General features: G+C 38.6%; 1 protein-coding gene across 1 annotated transcript in view; it reads right to left on the reverse strand.

Annotated features, from left to right (window-relative positions):
* LOC137133452 (uncharacterized) overlaps window positions 1-13,947 on the reverse strand; it is a 74,599-nt gene that overhangs the window by 20,303 nt on the left and 40,349 nt on the right. The window contains exons 2-3 of the mRNA XM_067517114.1: window positions 2,275-2,352; window positions 278-530 (exon numbers count right to left, since the gene is read on the reverse strand). Coding sequence (XP_067373215.1) covers window positions 278-530; window positions 2,275-2,352 — 331 coding nt within the window. The remainder of the gene's footprint in view (window positions 1-277; window positions 531-2,274; window positions 2,353-13,947) is intronic.

The following is a 13,947-nucleotide window of genomic DNA, read 5'->3' on the forward strand; positions in this document are numbered from 1 at the left end:
CTCTGCTGGACAACAAGCCAGACTTCAGACTAGTTATTCTGTTGTATTTATAGGCAGTGCGTTGCTTTTTGAACAGGACAGGAAAAGTTTAATCATGTATGTTTTCATTGTAAATCTATTTTAAAAATGATATAAAAACACATTTATTAAACATGACAAATGACAGCCCTAGTGATCAGCTATTCCTACAGTGCAGACAGGCACATGCTACACACCAGGACAATGGCTTGATTTCTTCACATTTTAGTGATTATTCTGTCTGCTGATGCTGCCATACCTCACTATGCACTCATATTCCCCCTCATCGTCCAGCGTTACATTTAGAAACCACAGAGTCTCCCCGTGTATCAGGATTCGTCCGGTCTGGTTGCTCAGTTCTAGGCCCGTCTTTGAGACATACCACGTAATGTTGTATGGGACAGCTTTAAAGTCGAAGACTTCTGGAGACAAAAGTGCGCTATTCAGCATAGCTATATCCCCAGGAACAGAGAAAACTCTCTCAAACTGGAGCTTGTAGTCAGAACAGTTCCCTGCAACACAAACAAACACACACACACACACACACACACACACACAGAGACACACACAATTGATTGAAAATGAATGTGTCATTCTTAATGCTTAATAAACTCTGAGCAAACCTGTGGTTCTCAAATTGGGGATTTTTCCCAACAAGAAGTAACTGTTTGGTTGGCAAGGATTTATTTAGCATTTTTACTAAAGCATTTTACTACATGATCAAAATACTGTAAATCTGAGTCTTCCATAAACATTTGCTTCTTGTTGTATCTTCATTTCCAGAACTATACCAGCATGTCATAGATTTAACACTGTCCAAAGTTACAATCATACATACAAACCTTTGGGAAAATGGAGGCTGCAAAAACAGTTGTTGAACCTTAATCTAGTACATGATGTATTATGTGCATGTATAGTATGGTATATATGTTTTAGGTGTGGCAGCTTAATATGTTTTGGGTTTTCCTAAATTGGATCGTTATAAACATAACATCAGTAAAATAAAATGTACATTATTGCCCGTCAGGCAGCATTATGGGGGTCTCATTGGCATGGTGCCAACACTGAAAATGCTCTCAATTCTTTCTATAAATTGAACATGTACATTGATTCACATTTAAATCTGGAGCTGTAGGATCACTGCGTTTAATTAGTGGGAGAGCTGTAACACAGCTGTACATGTGAGTGACATCACTCACACTCTAACTTTTCAGCTTCCACTTTTACTTTTTTACTATTTACCTTCTTTCCTTCAGTCAACTTTAATCTTACATAAACAAACTATACATCAGAATGTAGGTATTTTTGTCTTCTTTCAGTAAATGTAACTCTCATAGTTACAGGGCTGACGGTTCTTTCTCCAAGTGTCCAGAACCAGAGAGAGTGCCGTCTGAAACTCCCATTGGAGCCCATTATAACAGAGGTTCTGAAATTCTACTCAAATCACAAACGGGGGGCTGTTTTAAAATTGCCACCACGCCTTCATTTTATGGATTATCTTCAAATAAAGTATATCAGTGTGTTCATTGAAGCCTTTTGCCGCTCACAGTTTTTGAATTTTGTCGATAGGACTAATAATTTTTCATATTTTGAGCATTTTGCGAGGCATAGTCTCAGTACTTTTCCAGCCTGCCTTTGCATTTGGCTCACATGACTCAGCAGGCGGGCAGCAGTCATTGTCATGGTAACGGACACAGCTGCATGAGATCATGTGATCAGCCTCACAGCTGTGTCCACACAGTTTTTCTCCCTCAACATACACAGTGGAGACACACACACACACACACACACACACACACACACACACACACACACACACACACACACACACACACACACACACACACACACACACACACACACACGCGAAACACACTTTCAAATTATTGTCAAATCAAATAATTTCCTTGGAAATTGCCTTTTCTAGTTGCCACCAACCTCTTGCAAAGTTAGATGCCTTTCTTATCACTACTTTGTTATTCAAGTAGAATAACTTGTAAGTCTATGAGTCTGCTTTTTTTCAAGAAAACCATCAGTATGAGATTTTGTACAGAAAAACTAAGGACTGCAGATACAATAATGGCCATAGGAGGGCGATAATGTTCTTCTGAGACAAGGTGGACATTGAAATTAGACTTGGCAATAACGTTTGAAAAATAATACTTAAAAAAAAACAAAACTAAACCAAAAAACAAATGTTAGTATACTAGTATTTTTGTATGTTTGCACTAAAAAAACAAAATCAACTCTGCTCACCCTTTAAATATCCAGTACAGATTCCATAAATCCCAAAGAAAATCAGGAGGCTTTGAAGTGTTGAGCTCAGGGCCATGGCTGAAAAAGTCAGAGATTATTGTGAACAACTTGCTACAGTTCAATGAGAATACTACTGGAGAAAAAGCTACAACAGCATTGAAATCATGACAGCTGTCAACTGACTGGAACACTTCTGCCCAGAGATCCTGACAGGAGTTTTCAGGAGGTCAAACGAAGCTACAATCAGCAAAAACAGTTTGCTTTCCCCTTTAAGCCAAAGCTCATCTATCTACTATTTCAGAAAGTACTGCATGTCTGTGTCTTCCTTACTCTGTTCCTCCCACACTCCCTCCCCCTCTCTCGCAGACAGGGATGACAAATGTTGTGGTAGTGTAGAAATCTCTTGAGTGTAAACCTGTGACGAAAATGCTGCGTAACGCTGTGGAACTGGATGAATTCCCAGTATTCATGAACGCTGCTCAACTCCAAGTGCCCATTCCTACTCAGCATTGCCTGTAAATGCTGTGGACCCCTGGGGGAAATTGGCCTGTCTCAAACCTCTACAATTGCTACAGTTCAAGTCAGTAAATGCTTGGCTTGGTCTCCACCATTAAACCTCGTTCTTTATCTTCATGCATGCGTGCATCTCTCACATGTGGTGGACAGTATTTGTTTCATGTGTGACGGTTGGCACTAGTCATGTCAACAGTTTTTTTTTTTTTCCACAGACATTTGAAGTTTCAGCTTTGATTTATTGTGTTTTAATGTGGTGTAGGTCAGAACATACTTGTGGTGAGAGGAGGTTGTTCATTTTGACAACTTGAGTAAATGTGAAAACTGAGGCAACAGTGGCGCTGCACATTAGGGTTAGGTTTCAGTCTGACAGCCTGTTTAGACTTATAGTAGTGGCGGGATATCGTTGTGAAAATTTCAGCATGTTAAAGTTCTAAATTATAGTTAAAGGGGAGAAAATGATAATATGAATAACAGATTTTCCATATGCTGGTTTAGTCCATGACTGTAGATCATTTTTAGGGGGCAAAAATATTTCCACTGTTAGCTTTGCTTTTATCGTATGTTAAAACACTGACAGATGTTTTGCATTGAGAATCGAAGGAATTTAAAAGTGTACTATCCGTCAAAATTTTTCTTTATTTATTGTCGGGTACAATGTCGGCCTTAAAGCTGCTTTAAAGATGAAATTGTCACAGGATAAGCTATGCTGGAAGTGTAAAAATGAAACTGGAACAGTCTTACACTGCATATGGGAATGCACATTAGTGAGACCCTTTTGGAGATTCAGAGTCACTGGTTTGGATCAACAAATCCTCAGAACCTTGTGCTTACTGGGAGATAAATCTTTAAAATTGAATAGATCTGAAAAATAATTTCTTCTGTTGTTGTTTTGGCTATGATAACAGCCTCCAAAATTAAACTAAGACATTATAATACATCTAAAGCTTTAGATTTGAAAGTGGTAGAAAATGCTTCTTATCAATCTCTGTTAAGCAAATTAAAAGGTGATAAAGGTGAAAAATCTTCTTCTGGGACCTCTTCTGGAATTATATGACCTCCCATATCTTGATCTACCTTTAAACAGTGTGTCAGTCTAATTATTATTTTACTTTTTTTTTTTTTTTTCCTTTCCCAACCTTTTTTAAATCATTCTGGAACATGTCCCTTTTGTGCATTGATTTACCTCCATAGCAGAGCATAATGATTTGTATCTGTATTTTATTTACAAATTTTGATGTATTGTTAATATATTTTGTACTTCTTGAATATTTGTGCAAAATCACATTTGTCATGGATATGCAGCCTCACCCTTTTCCAGGTGAGATGGATGTGAACAAGGATTTAATGTGTTTAAAAATCTTGTTCAGTCTCAGCATCGGACATATTTAATAATGGGCTCATTTAATAAAGTTCCCGCTGTTTAGCTTCGACAAGAAGCAGATTTACTGAGTTTCTGCTTGAAAGAGACATCGTGCTAACTGGAATCCGCTGAGAGTAGAAACCTTCCCCCACCTCAAGTGTTTGTTCCAGCATCTCCTGTTTGAGACTGAGGAGACAATGAGTCTGTCCTCCTGTTTATACACAGCAAAGTCCGTGAGGTTAAATAACTGTTCCGAAATATAAATGTAACATTATATAAACACTGAAAGAAGACTTCATGTCTGAACAGCTTTTTGCTTATAAAATAATGCTGGATATATCTTCTACTCCAGGCCTTGTTGGTGTAGAAATACAGTAATACTGGTACGGTATGTTGTGGTAGGGACTATGATTTGCGCATGCACCGGGGAGCTGAACCTTCAACTGTAGGCTGAGCCATATAATCAGACCACATAATCCCACGGGTCAAGAGAATAGCAATCGCCGTAAGAGTGATGAACTCACGCGGCAGAGATCGACACTTTCAATGGCTACATCTGTAGGTGTGAGAGAATGTCTTTGTGCACAAAAATGTACAAGTGTGACTTTGCAGAAATATTCAAATTAAAGTACAAAATGTATTTACAATGCATCTTAATTTGGAAATCATAAATTGGATATAAAAGTGATTAGTGCATTGAATAAGCTCCATACTATGCTGTTGCTGTTTTGTTTGTCCCCCCCGAAAGAAAAGACCTATATACACAAGTGATAAAACAGTCAGAATTTTGAAATTTCATAGATTGTGCTGAACATTAATTTATAGAATTTTGCTGAGTATTTGGCTTATATGACTTCAATTGCTCAAGCAGACATAGCATGTATATCTGAGAGGAAACTGAAAATTTAAGAGCCTTTTCAATGAATTATCCTCTCTGATCAGTCTTTGCAGATAATGACATTGGTCCATATCAGTATGACATTACTCTTGTTGGTTTTTGTGTGCGTACCCTCAGCAGAGTAGTAAGGCAAAGAGAAACTGCTGCAAGAACACAGTAGCAACAGAATGAGGAAACAAGACAAAAACCACAGAACCTGCACATCCTATTGTAACCGGAAGACTCACTTCTGTAGAGACACAGATGGAAACAGATGCATAGATAGTGGTCCACCAGTAGTTTTGCAGGCTGCAATAAATATAATGTGTAGCAGGTCATGGTGTTAGATTTTCACAATTAACTTTTCCTGCTTGCAAGTTGTAGTTGTATATTTATGGTACTGCTTACTTCACAATCTTTTTGTGCATTTGATGTAGATCTAAATCTTTTTCTTGCACGATTTGTGTTCATGCTGATCTTTTACAGATGGTCCAGAAGTAAATAGGAAGCCGTATAGATTTACGGGTAACTCTGATTGGACAGTTTTGGTGGTTCTTATTCTGCATCATCCTACCCCACGTGGGGGAAATCTGATTTCAGTGACTGACAGGAGTTTACAGCACTTGAGTGCTTCTGGTTTTTTATGTTCTGTGTCACAAAGATCCCATGAAGAAACAACTGATTATAACCATTATTCCATCATTAGACTGCAAATCATTGAAGTCATGAATAATGACTAACTCAAAGAGATGAGGGAAAACAAGGCATCTAATGCAGCAGTATTCCAGAGGCTATTATTGTGACACTGTTAGGATGTAAGCACAACACGTCATTGTTTGTGTGTGTGCATGGTGGAAAATCAATTTGGGAGAAATGCCATACAATGACAAGATGGACATGTCTACCTCTTCCAACGGTAGTCTGTTACTTAATTAACTTTTTTGGCAAAGACAGTAGAAAATAAGAACTAAACAACGTGAGGGTTTCTGAATGTCCATGACAAAGTTATTGTTGCAAGCAAAGTACAGGAGCTAATAGTGAATCCTGCCCTTAAAGGAATATTAGTGTTGTGCCCTAACACTGCCCTAATAAATGTTAATAATTTTCAATCAGGTATTGTAGGATGGCTAATTAAATAGACGTGTGTGTGTGTGTGTGTGTGTGTGTACACACTCCCCTCAAAGTATTGGAACAGTGAGACCAATTCATTTACCTTTGTTGTAGAGTGAAAACATTTGGGTTTGACATCAGAAGATGAATATCAGACACGAGATCAACATTTCAGCTCCATGTATTTACATCTGGATCTGATGCGCAACTTAAAAAATGGCACCACTTGTTTGAACCCACCCATTTTCATGTGAGCAAAAGTACTGGAACATGTGACTGACAGGTGTGTTGTTTAGGTGCCTAGGTGTGTCCTATGACATTTATTATAGAAACAATAAATGGCACTGAATGTCTACGCTCAGTTTCAGATTTGGGTTTTGCCTGTTTTGACTGCATTTATAGTTAAGAGTTGTAACCAATAGGAAAACCAGAGAGCTGTCTGAGTAAAAAAACAACCAATTGTGAAGCTGAGAGAAGTTGAAAAATCAATCGGAGCCATTGTACAAACATTGGCCATAGCCACTGGTGTATTAAGTAAAAGCTGTTGAATGGGTAGACCAAGGAAAACAGCAGTTGAAAGAAACATTGTGAGAGCTGTAAAGAAGGACCCTAAAACAAGTGTTAGTGACCTCAGCAAAAACCTCCAGAGGCAAGAAGTGAAAGTATCACAATCTATTGTTCGCAGAATGTGTCATAAACAAAAATACAGAGGCTACACCAGAAAATGCAAACCACTCATTAGCAGGAAGAAAAGGTAGGCCAGGCTGGAATTTGCCAAAACATAGAGAGATGAGCCTCAAAAATTCTGGCATAAAGTTTACTGGACTGATGAGACAAAGATTAACCTTTGCCAGAGTATGGACAGGCTACAGTTTGGAGAAAGAAAGGACCTGCTCCTGATTCCAAACATCCAACCTCATCTGTAAAACACAAAGGAGGTCATGTCATGGCTTTGGCTTGCATAGCTTCTTCTGGGATGGGCTCATTAATCTTCACTGATGTAAAACATGGTGGCAGCAGCAAAATGAACTTTGAAGTCTACAGAAACATTTTGTCTGCCAATTTAAAGAAAGATGCAACCAAACTGATGTGGGATCCTTCATCATGCAGCAAGATAATGACCCAAAGTACTGTAATGTAGAAGTATTTGAACAGATACACTTAATAGATTAAAGTGAATAACCCTCATAGATTTCTGTCCCTTCATCTGGATGCTGTTACCAGAATAGTAGCAACATGTTTTTTCTGGAACAAGCCCAGGCAGAGAGGGGAGAAGAGTTTAGCAGGAAATGATGTGAGCAAAGTTGTGGGAGTAATGGATAAGAGGAGTTGAATGGAACTGACTAAGTGACATAGAAAAAAGACTTGTCTGGGAAGTGTGTTTTTTTTCCTCCCCTCTGGAAGGGGAGGAAAACTTAAATTAACTTAAATTAACTCCCACATGTTACTGGTACAGAAACAGCACTGGTAAAAGTCATCAGAGATCTTAGTGCTGCATTCAATAGCATTGATCACAACATTTTATTCAGTTTATTACGGAGACTGGAATATGAAATTGGGATTAAAGGAACTGCAATCGGGTGGTTTAAATCTTATGTATCTTATTACACTTTTTTCATGTTAATGATGAATCCCCCATGCGCACAAAGGTTAGCTATGGAGTTCCACAAGGCTCTGTGTTAGGAACAATACTTTTTACTTTATGTCTCCTTTAGACAACAGTATTAGAAAACACTCCATAAATGTTCATTTCTAATGCTAATGATACCCAGCTATATCGTTCTATTGAACCAGATTTTAAAAATCATTTAATCAAGCTTCAAGCATGCCTGCAAGATATAAAGGCCTGAATGTCCCACAATTTTTTTTTTTCTCTTCTAAACTCAAACTGAAGTCATAGTATTTGGGCCTAAAAATCTCAGAAATAATATGTCCAACCATATCGTTACTCTAGATGAGCGGTATTCAACTAAAATTTAAAGAGGTCTAGTTAGAGAAAATTTCTTGAAGCAAAGGTCCAGAAGGTCATAATGTCTTAACTATTTAGTGTGATATACATTTAAGTAGCCTAGTAGTTGTTTTAACGTCTGCATGTAATCAATACGTGGCTGTCAAATCAAATGAATTCAGTACAATTAAAAAAAACTATTTGACAATATTTATTGTCATGTAACTTAGAACTTAACACATACAGTATATATGACTGTAGATATGTATAATGTTCTCCCACTAAGTAAATAAAAGTAGTGCTGCATATCAAAATAAGAGAAAATAAATATAACAGGAAAACTGTGCACATTCACATAAAGTGCTTATTTCTGAAAAATAAAATAAAGGGAGAAAAGCTTGAATTTCCCCTTTTCTGTTTCACATCTTGACTCAACAGTCTCAACCAATGTTACAGATAATAAATCTCAACACATCTTAACAATTGAACAGTTTTAGAGTATCACTTTCTTATATCCAACTCCCCCACTTTTTGCTCAGTGAGAGAATTGAGCTCTAGCTTGTCCTGCCAGGATTTTAAACCTGGGCTTTAATAGAGTCAGGGCCATTCTCAAACACATGTGGAGGTGCTCATTGGTGAGCCTGGAACGATATTTAGTTTTGATTATGTTCAATGTGGAGAAAGCTGCCTTGCACTTGTATGTGCAGCCAAACATGGTCAAGATGTATAGGGCGATTTTCCTCAGACCTGGAAAAGCTCTCTCAGGGACCATTTAGAGCCAGAAAGTAGATGGGTGAGCCCTTACAAACTGCTCTTTCAGGGCCACATCTGCTTGGAGATGAACCAATTGTATCTGGAGAGGCCCAGCAGTTACCAACTTAAAGTGCTGTGTGACTTCCTTTGAGAACCCCCTGACATCTGTGATTTGTGTCAGGGGTTTATTCTGGGGTTCTGAATAAACCTGGTGAGCTGCTGTCCAAAGCCGAAGCTGTCAAAACAGATGCTGAAGTTTACAATCAGCTTATCAATAAATTCAACAACAGGAGACACATCTCTCTATCCCTGAACCTGTTCCTGCACTGCTGGGAAATGTGCACAGTCTCCCTGCAGGTCTTCCTTGAACACCTCAACTTTCCTCTGAAAGGAGCGGACAGCTGTCATCAGTTCACAAATTGAATTGTCCTTGCCCTATAGCCTCAAATTCAGTTCATTCAGATGTGAAGTGATATCAACCAAAAAGGCCACATTATTCATCTGTCTCTCATTTTTAAAAAGAGAGAAAATTGTGTTCCCTTTAACTTCTTGGCTCTGCCAAAAAAGATGCTACTTCCCTCCTGATGGACCAAAAGCGCGCTAACACCCTGCCTTTGCTGAGCCATCTCACATTGTTGTGCAGCAAAAGATCTTCAGCATTGGCATCAACTTCTCTGAGGAATTCCCTAAGCATGCGGTGCTGGTAGGAAGCCCTGAGAAATTCATGCTCATCTGACAGGGAGGCACAGAGAACAGATTAATGAATGATGCAATGGTAAGCTATGAGCTTGGGTCCTCTTTCAGTCTTGCTACAGCTCCTTTCCCTCTTCCTATCATGGCAGTGCTCCATCTGTGTTTATCGAAACCACCTGTTTGAGCTCTATTCTTCTCTTTAACATCTCCTTAATGGCCAGGTAGATGTCTTCTCCTCTTGTACTGGTCTGAAGGGGAGTGACACCTAACAGGTCTTCACAGAATGCTTTCTGGTCTGTATTGAAAAACCTGCCATACACTAACATCTGAGCATTGTCACACATGTCAGTGGACCCATCCACAGCTGAGCCTACACATGATGCCTTATACATGGCTTCATCTAGCTGGGTTAGCACGTCCTGAGTTAATATTTCACCTTTCTTTGTGGCAGATGATGCTGACATGGGTATTTGCTTTATTTTATCACAATAGCTCTTGTTTTTGTTTTCCCTCAAGTAGTGTTTCAGCTACTTCTCCATCAGTAAATGGCTTTTTGTGTTGAGCCAAAATCCAAGCAAGTCTGAGAGAACATTCATGAGCACGCTGTTGGGCAGTGAATGTGTGGCTCAGGATCCTGGTGGACTGGTCATACCTGGCTCTGAGACTACTTATTTTCTGTGATCTCACTTCAGATTTGAGTGGGTATGTTTGTTCATAACCTTTGTTTTGTCTCATAATGGCGTCTCACATTGGTACTTTTAATAAGAGCCACGGTTTCTGAACATATGAATCACACCGGTTTAGTGCTCCCAGTAGGAGTTATGAACAGAAATGAGTCTGTCCATTCCGGATTAAATGCTATATTTTCGCTGACCACTTTTCTTTTTTTTGGAGAGCAGCATTTGTTCCTTATTTTTCTCTTCGTTTCTCCGTCACACTTGCCTGTATCTCTCCCTTTCTCTGTCTCACCTTCGTTTTCTACATGTATCGCTTTCTTTCTTTTCCTTTCTACCATCTTTTCATGTGTAACCTGCCTCTAACTCTTATCTGTCTGCACTGTAGAGTCGCAATGTTTACCGCCTGGAATGCACATACTTGCTTGGCTGAGTGGTCTCATGCGGGATGAGTTGACTTGCATGCAATTGGTCTGTGTGTTTCCTCATCCACTAAAACACTACCGTAAAGACTGCAAAAGCTGCACCAGTGAAAATAGAAGCGCTCCTAAGGTTTTAAATCATAACTTTTTTTGGCTGTAGGTACGGGTCCGTATGGGATGGCTTCTGGGTCCGGACCCGGACCGCGGTCCGCCTGTTAGTGATCTGTGCTCTAGATGGCATGAATCTGGCTTCCAGTACTACTGCAAGTTTTACTAGGATCTGTCCTTTACCTCACATATAAAACAAATTTCTAGAACAGCCTTCTTCCACCTACGGAACATTGCGAAAATTAGAAGCATCCTGTCTCAAAGTGGTGCCGAAAAACTAGTCCATGCATTTGTTACTTCTAGGTTGGACTACTGTAATTCCCTACTTTCAGGATGCCCCAGTAACTCCCTACATAGCCTGCAATTAATCCAAAATGCTGCAGCAAGAGTGCTGACAGGAGTTAGCAAGAGAGATCATATTTCACCTTCACTAGTTTCTCTCCATTGGCTTCCAATTAAATTTTAGAATAGAATTTAAAACCCTGCTTCTTACATATAAAGCTCTGAATGGTCAGTGTCAGTCAGTCAGTCAGTCAGTCAATCAATCTAATTATCTATCACCTCATAGCACCGTATCATCCCAGTAGACCACTTCAATCTCAGAATGCAGGCCTACTTGTGGTTTCCAATGGTAGAATAGGAGTCAGAGCCTTTAGCTATCAAGCTCCTTTCCTGTGGAATCAGCTCCCACTACAGTTTCATGAAGCAGACACCCTCTCTATTTTAAGTCTAGGCTTAAAACCTTCCTCTTTAATAAAGCTTATAGTTATTTTGCTATTATGCAGGTGTCCCCAGGTTTTGAAGCTGTGTGCAGCTACTGTTCCTACAAACCTGCCCGATGTTTTGTTGTTGCTCTTTTTTTCTCTCTTCACTTTCCACTCACCCCAAATGGTCAAGGCAGATGCCCGCCCACCCTGAGCCTGTTTCTGCTGGAGGTTTTTTCCATTAAAGGGAGTTTTTCCTCTCCACTGTTGCCTAGGGCTTGCTCAAGGAGGGATTGTTGGGTTGTCTCTATACATCTTTATAGTCCTAACTTTATGCTATTCAATTCATCTTTATTTATATAGCGCCAATTCACAACAAAGTCATCTCAAGGCATTCTGTAAATTGCCCTGAGATGACTTTGTTGTGAATTGAATCTGACAGTGTAAAAAAGGGGAGTCTGGAGCCGGAACCAAGGCGTAGCCTGTCTGTCCCTTACAGACATGTTGGCGTTGGAGCTTGAGTAGCTGTTGACCCCGTTACAAATCCCATAGTTAAACACCAAGTAAATGTTACAAAAAGGATCTAAAGCCAAAAACATGAAGTAAAATACTTCATATCAATTTAATATTAATCTCAGCCAAATATTGTTCTTCTAGAGTCACCGTGGGATTATTCAGAGAGGTGAAAGCACACCTGGACTTGCCCACTAGATAGAGGAATCCCCAGGATACACATGCATTCTTTCAGCTATGACTCAGTTCCCATCAACTTCAATCCCCCTGATAAATGGCACTAATTCAAACAGGATGCACTGTGCAAAACGTGAACTACATGCACAGCTACAACTTGCAACAAACACCCCAACTCACTAGTGATTCCTCAGTTCTTTCTTCTCTCATAGAACAAAGGTTTTTTTTTTTCCCCCCCATCAAAATTGTTGTTTTCCGTCAGTTTGTGCAATTATGCTAATGACGCATTGTGTTTCGTAGGGATGCTGTAATAGAGCATGTTTAAACCCTGCCAGGTAACTGTAAATGCAAATTTCTATTTGCTTAATTGGTACTGATTAATTGAATACTGATGCTTGAAGAATCAAACACACCTTTTTAAAAGACACAATCAAATTTACTCCAAGTCAAATTTACTTAAACTGTATATTCTAACATTACCTGAAAATGTTAATTTTTTTTATATTTCTAAAGAAATATAAAAATAGTAAAATAGAAATATTAGCACTGCTATTAAACACTTTTTTCACACATTAAATTATGTCACATAATGAACTTGTTCTCTCTTTGTATTTCACCGTTTACCATTGTCACGAGTTGTGCACATTTTCCAAACCCCAGCCATCATGCAGTTTTGCTAACTGTAAGAGGAACTGCACTAAGGCTGCTTTTACAGTATGGAAAAATCATTCTTTATGCTGCTCATTTTATAGGATTTTCTTATACACAATTTAATTTGAGTTTGCAATGAGATATTGAGCCCAGGGCAACGTGAGACTTGGAGCTGACACAGCTCCTTCATTGCACAAAGGTGGTTCACCTGAGCCACTGTTAGCATCAACTTCTGATTCTGTCCTCACCACAGATCCAGCTTAACACATTTTTCTAATATTGTAGATAAATCTAATATTAATAATAATATTTAATATAATATAATTTATATTTAATATAATATAAGTTTTAATAATATTGTAGAACAATCTTTAAATAATATCTATTCAATCCCCTAAAAAACACACCTGAAACCTAAGGCAATTTGGTTCTTGATAACTAGGGTAACAGTTGTTATGCTGCAGAAATATCATGTAGAAATGGGACCTGTAATGTAATGCTAATATTTGTGACCCCCCCCCCCCCTTAAAACTTGAATGAAACCAGCTGTAGTTAAAATTGTCCAGATCAAAACTTACCAGTCTGATGATGTTCTGTAAAGACAAAAGCCTCTTCAGATAACATAAAATCCTGTGGGATTTATTTTTTATTTTTTTAAAAATACTCAAATCTAAGCTCAGACGTGTCCTTCCCAGATTTGACTTTCTCTTCTGTGAAAATTTCAGCACATGTTGCAATTTCCTTTTTAGGGATATTTTGAAAGCTAGATAGTGGCCCAATCTGTTGAGCAATAACTGGGAGGAGAGAGCAACATTGATCCTGTTGTTTGTATGATTCACACCATTCAGACATATAACACAGAACATTTTTAAAGATCACTGGTGGATTTATTTTATGATTGTGCATATTCTTAGTAGCTGTATAATGTCCAGCTCTGTTCTGATAGGTTAATTTTTCAAACCACTAACTCACTCTGCTGAAGGTATCTCATAGTTTATCTTGTGGTGACATTTACAGTAAAACACTGTCATGTTGAGACCTCTTGTGGTTGCAGAGAGAAGCAACATTAAAATGCCTGCAAATGACTTGAATATATAAATAAGTGATTTATAACACTTACCTTTACACTATATAATTATTTTATTAATGCTTGTTTCAGAATATATT

This window comes from Channa argus, chromosome 9 (genome assembly GCF_033026475.1).
Source record: "Channa argus isolate prfri chromosome 9, Channa argus male v1.0, whole genome shotgun sequence".
Taxonomy (NCBI): Eukaryota; Metazoa; Chordata; class Actinopteri; order Anabantiformes; family Channidae; genus Channa; species Channa argus.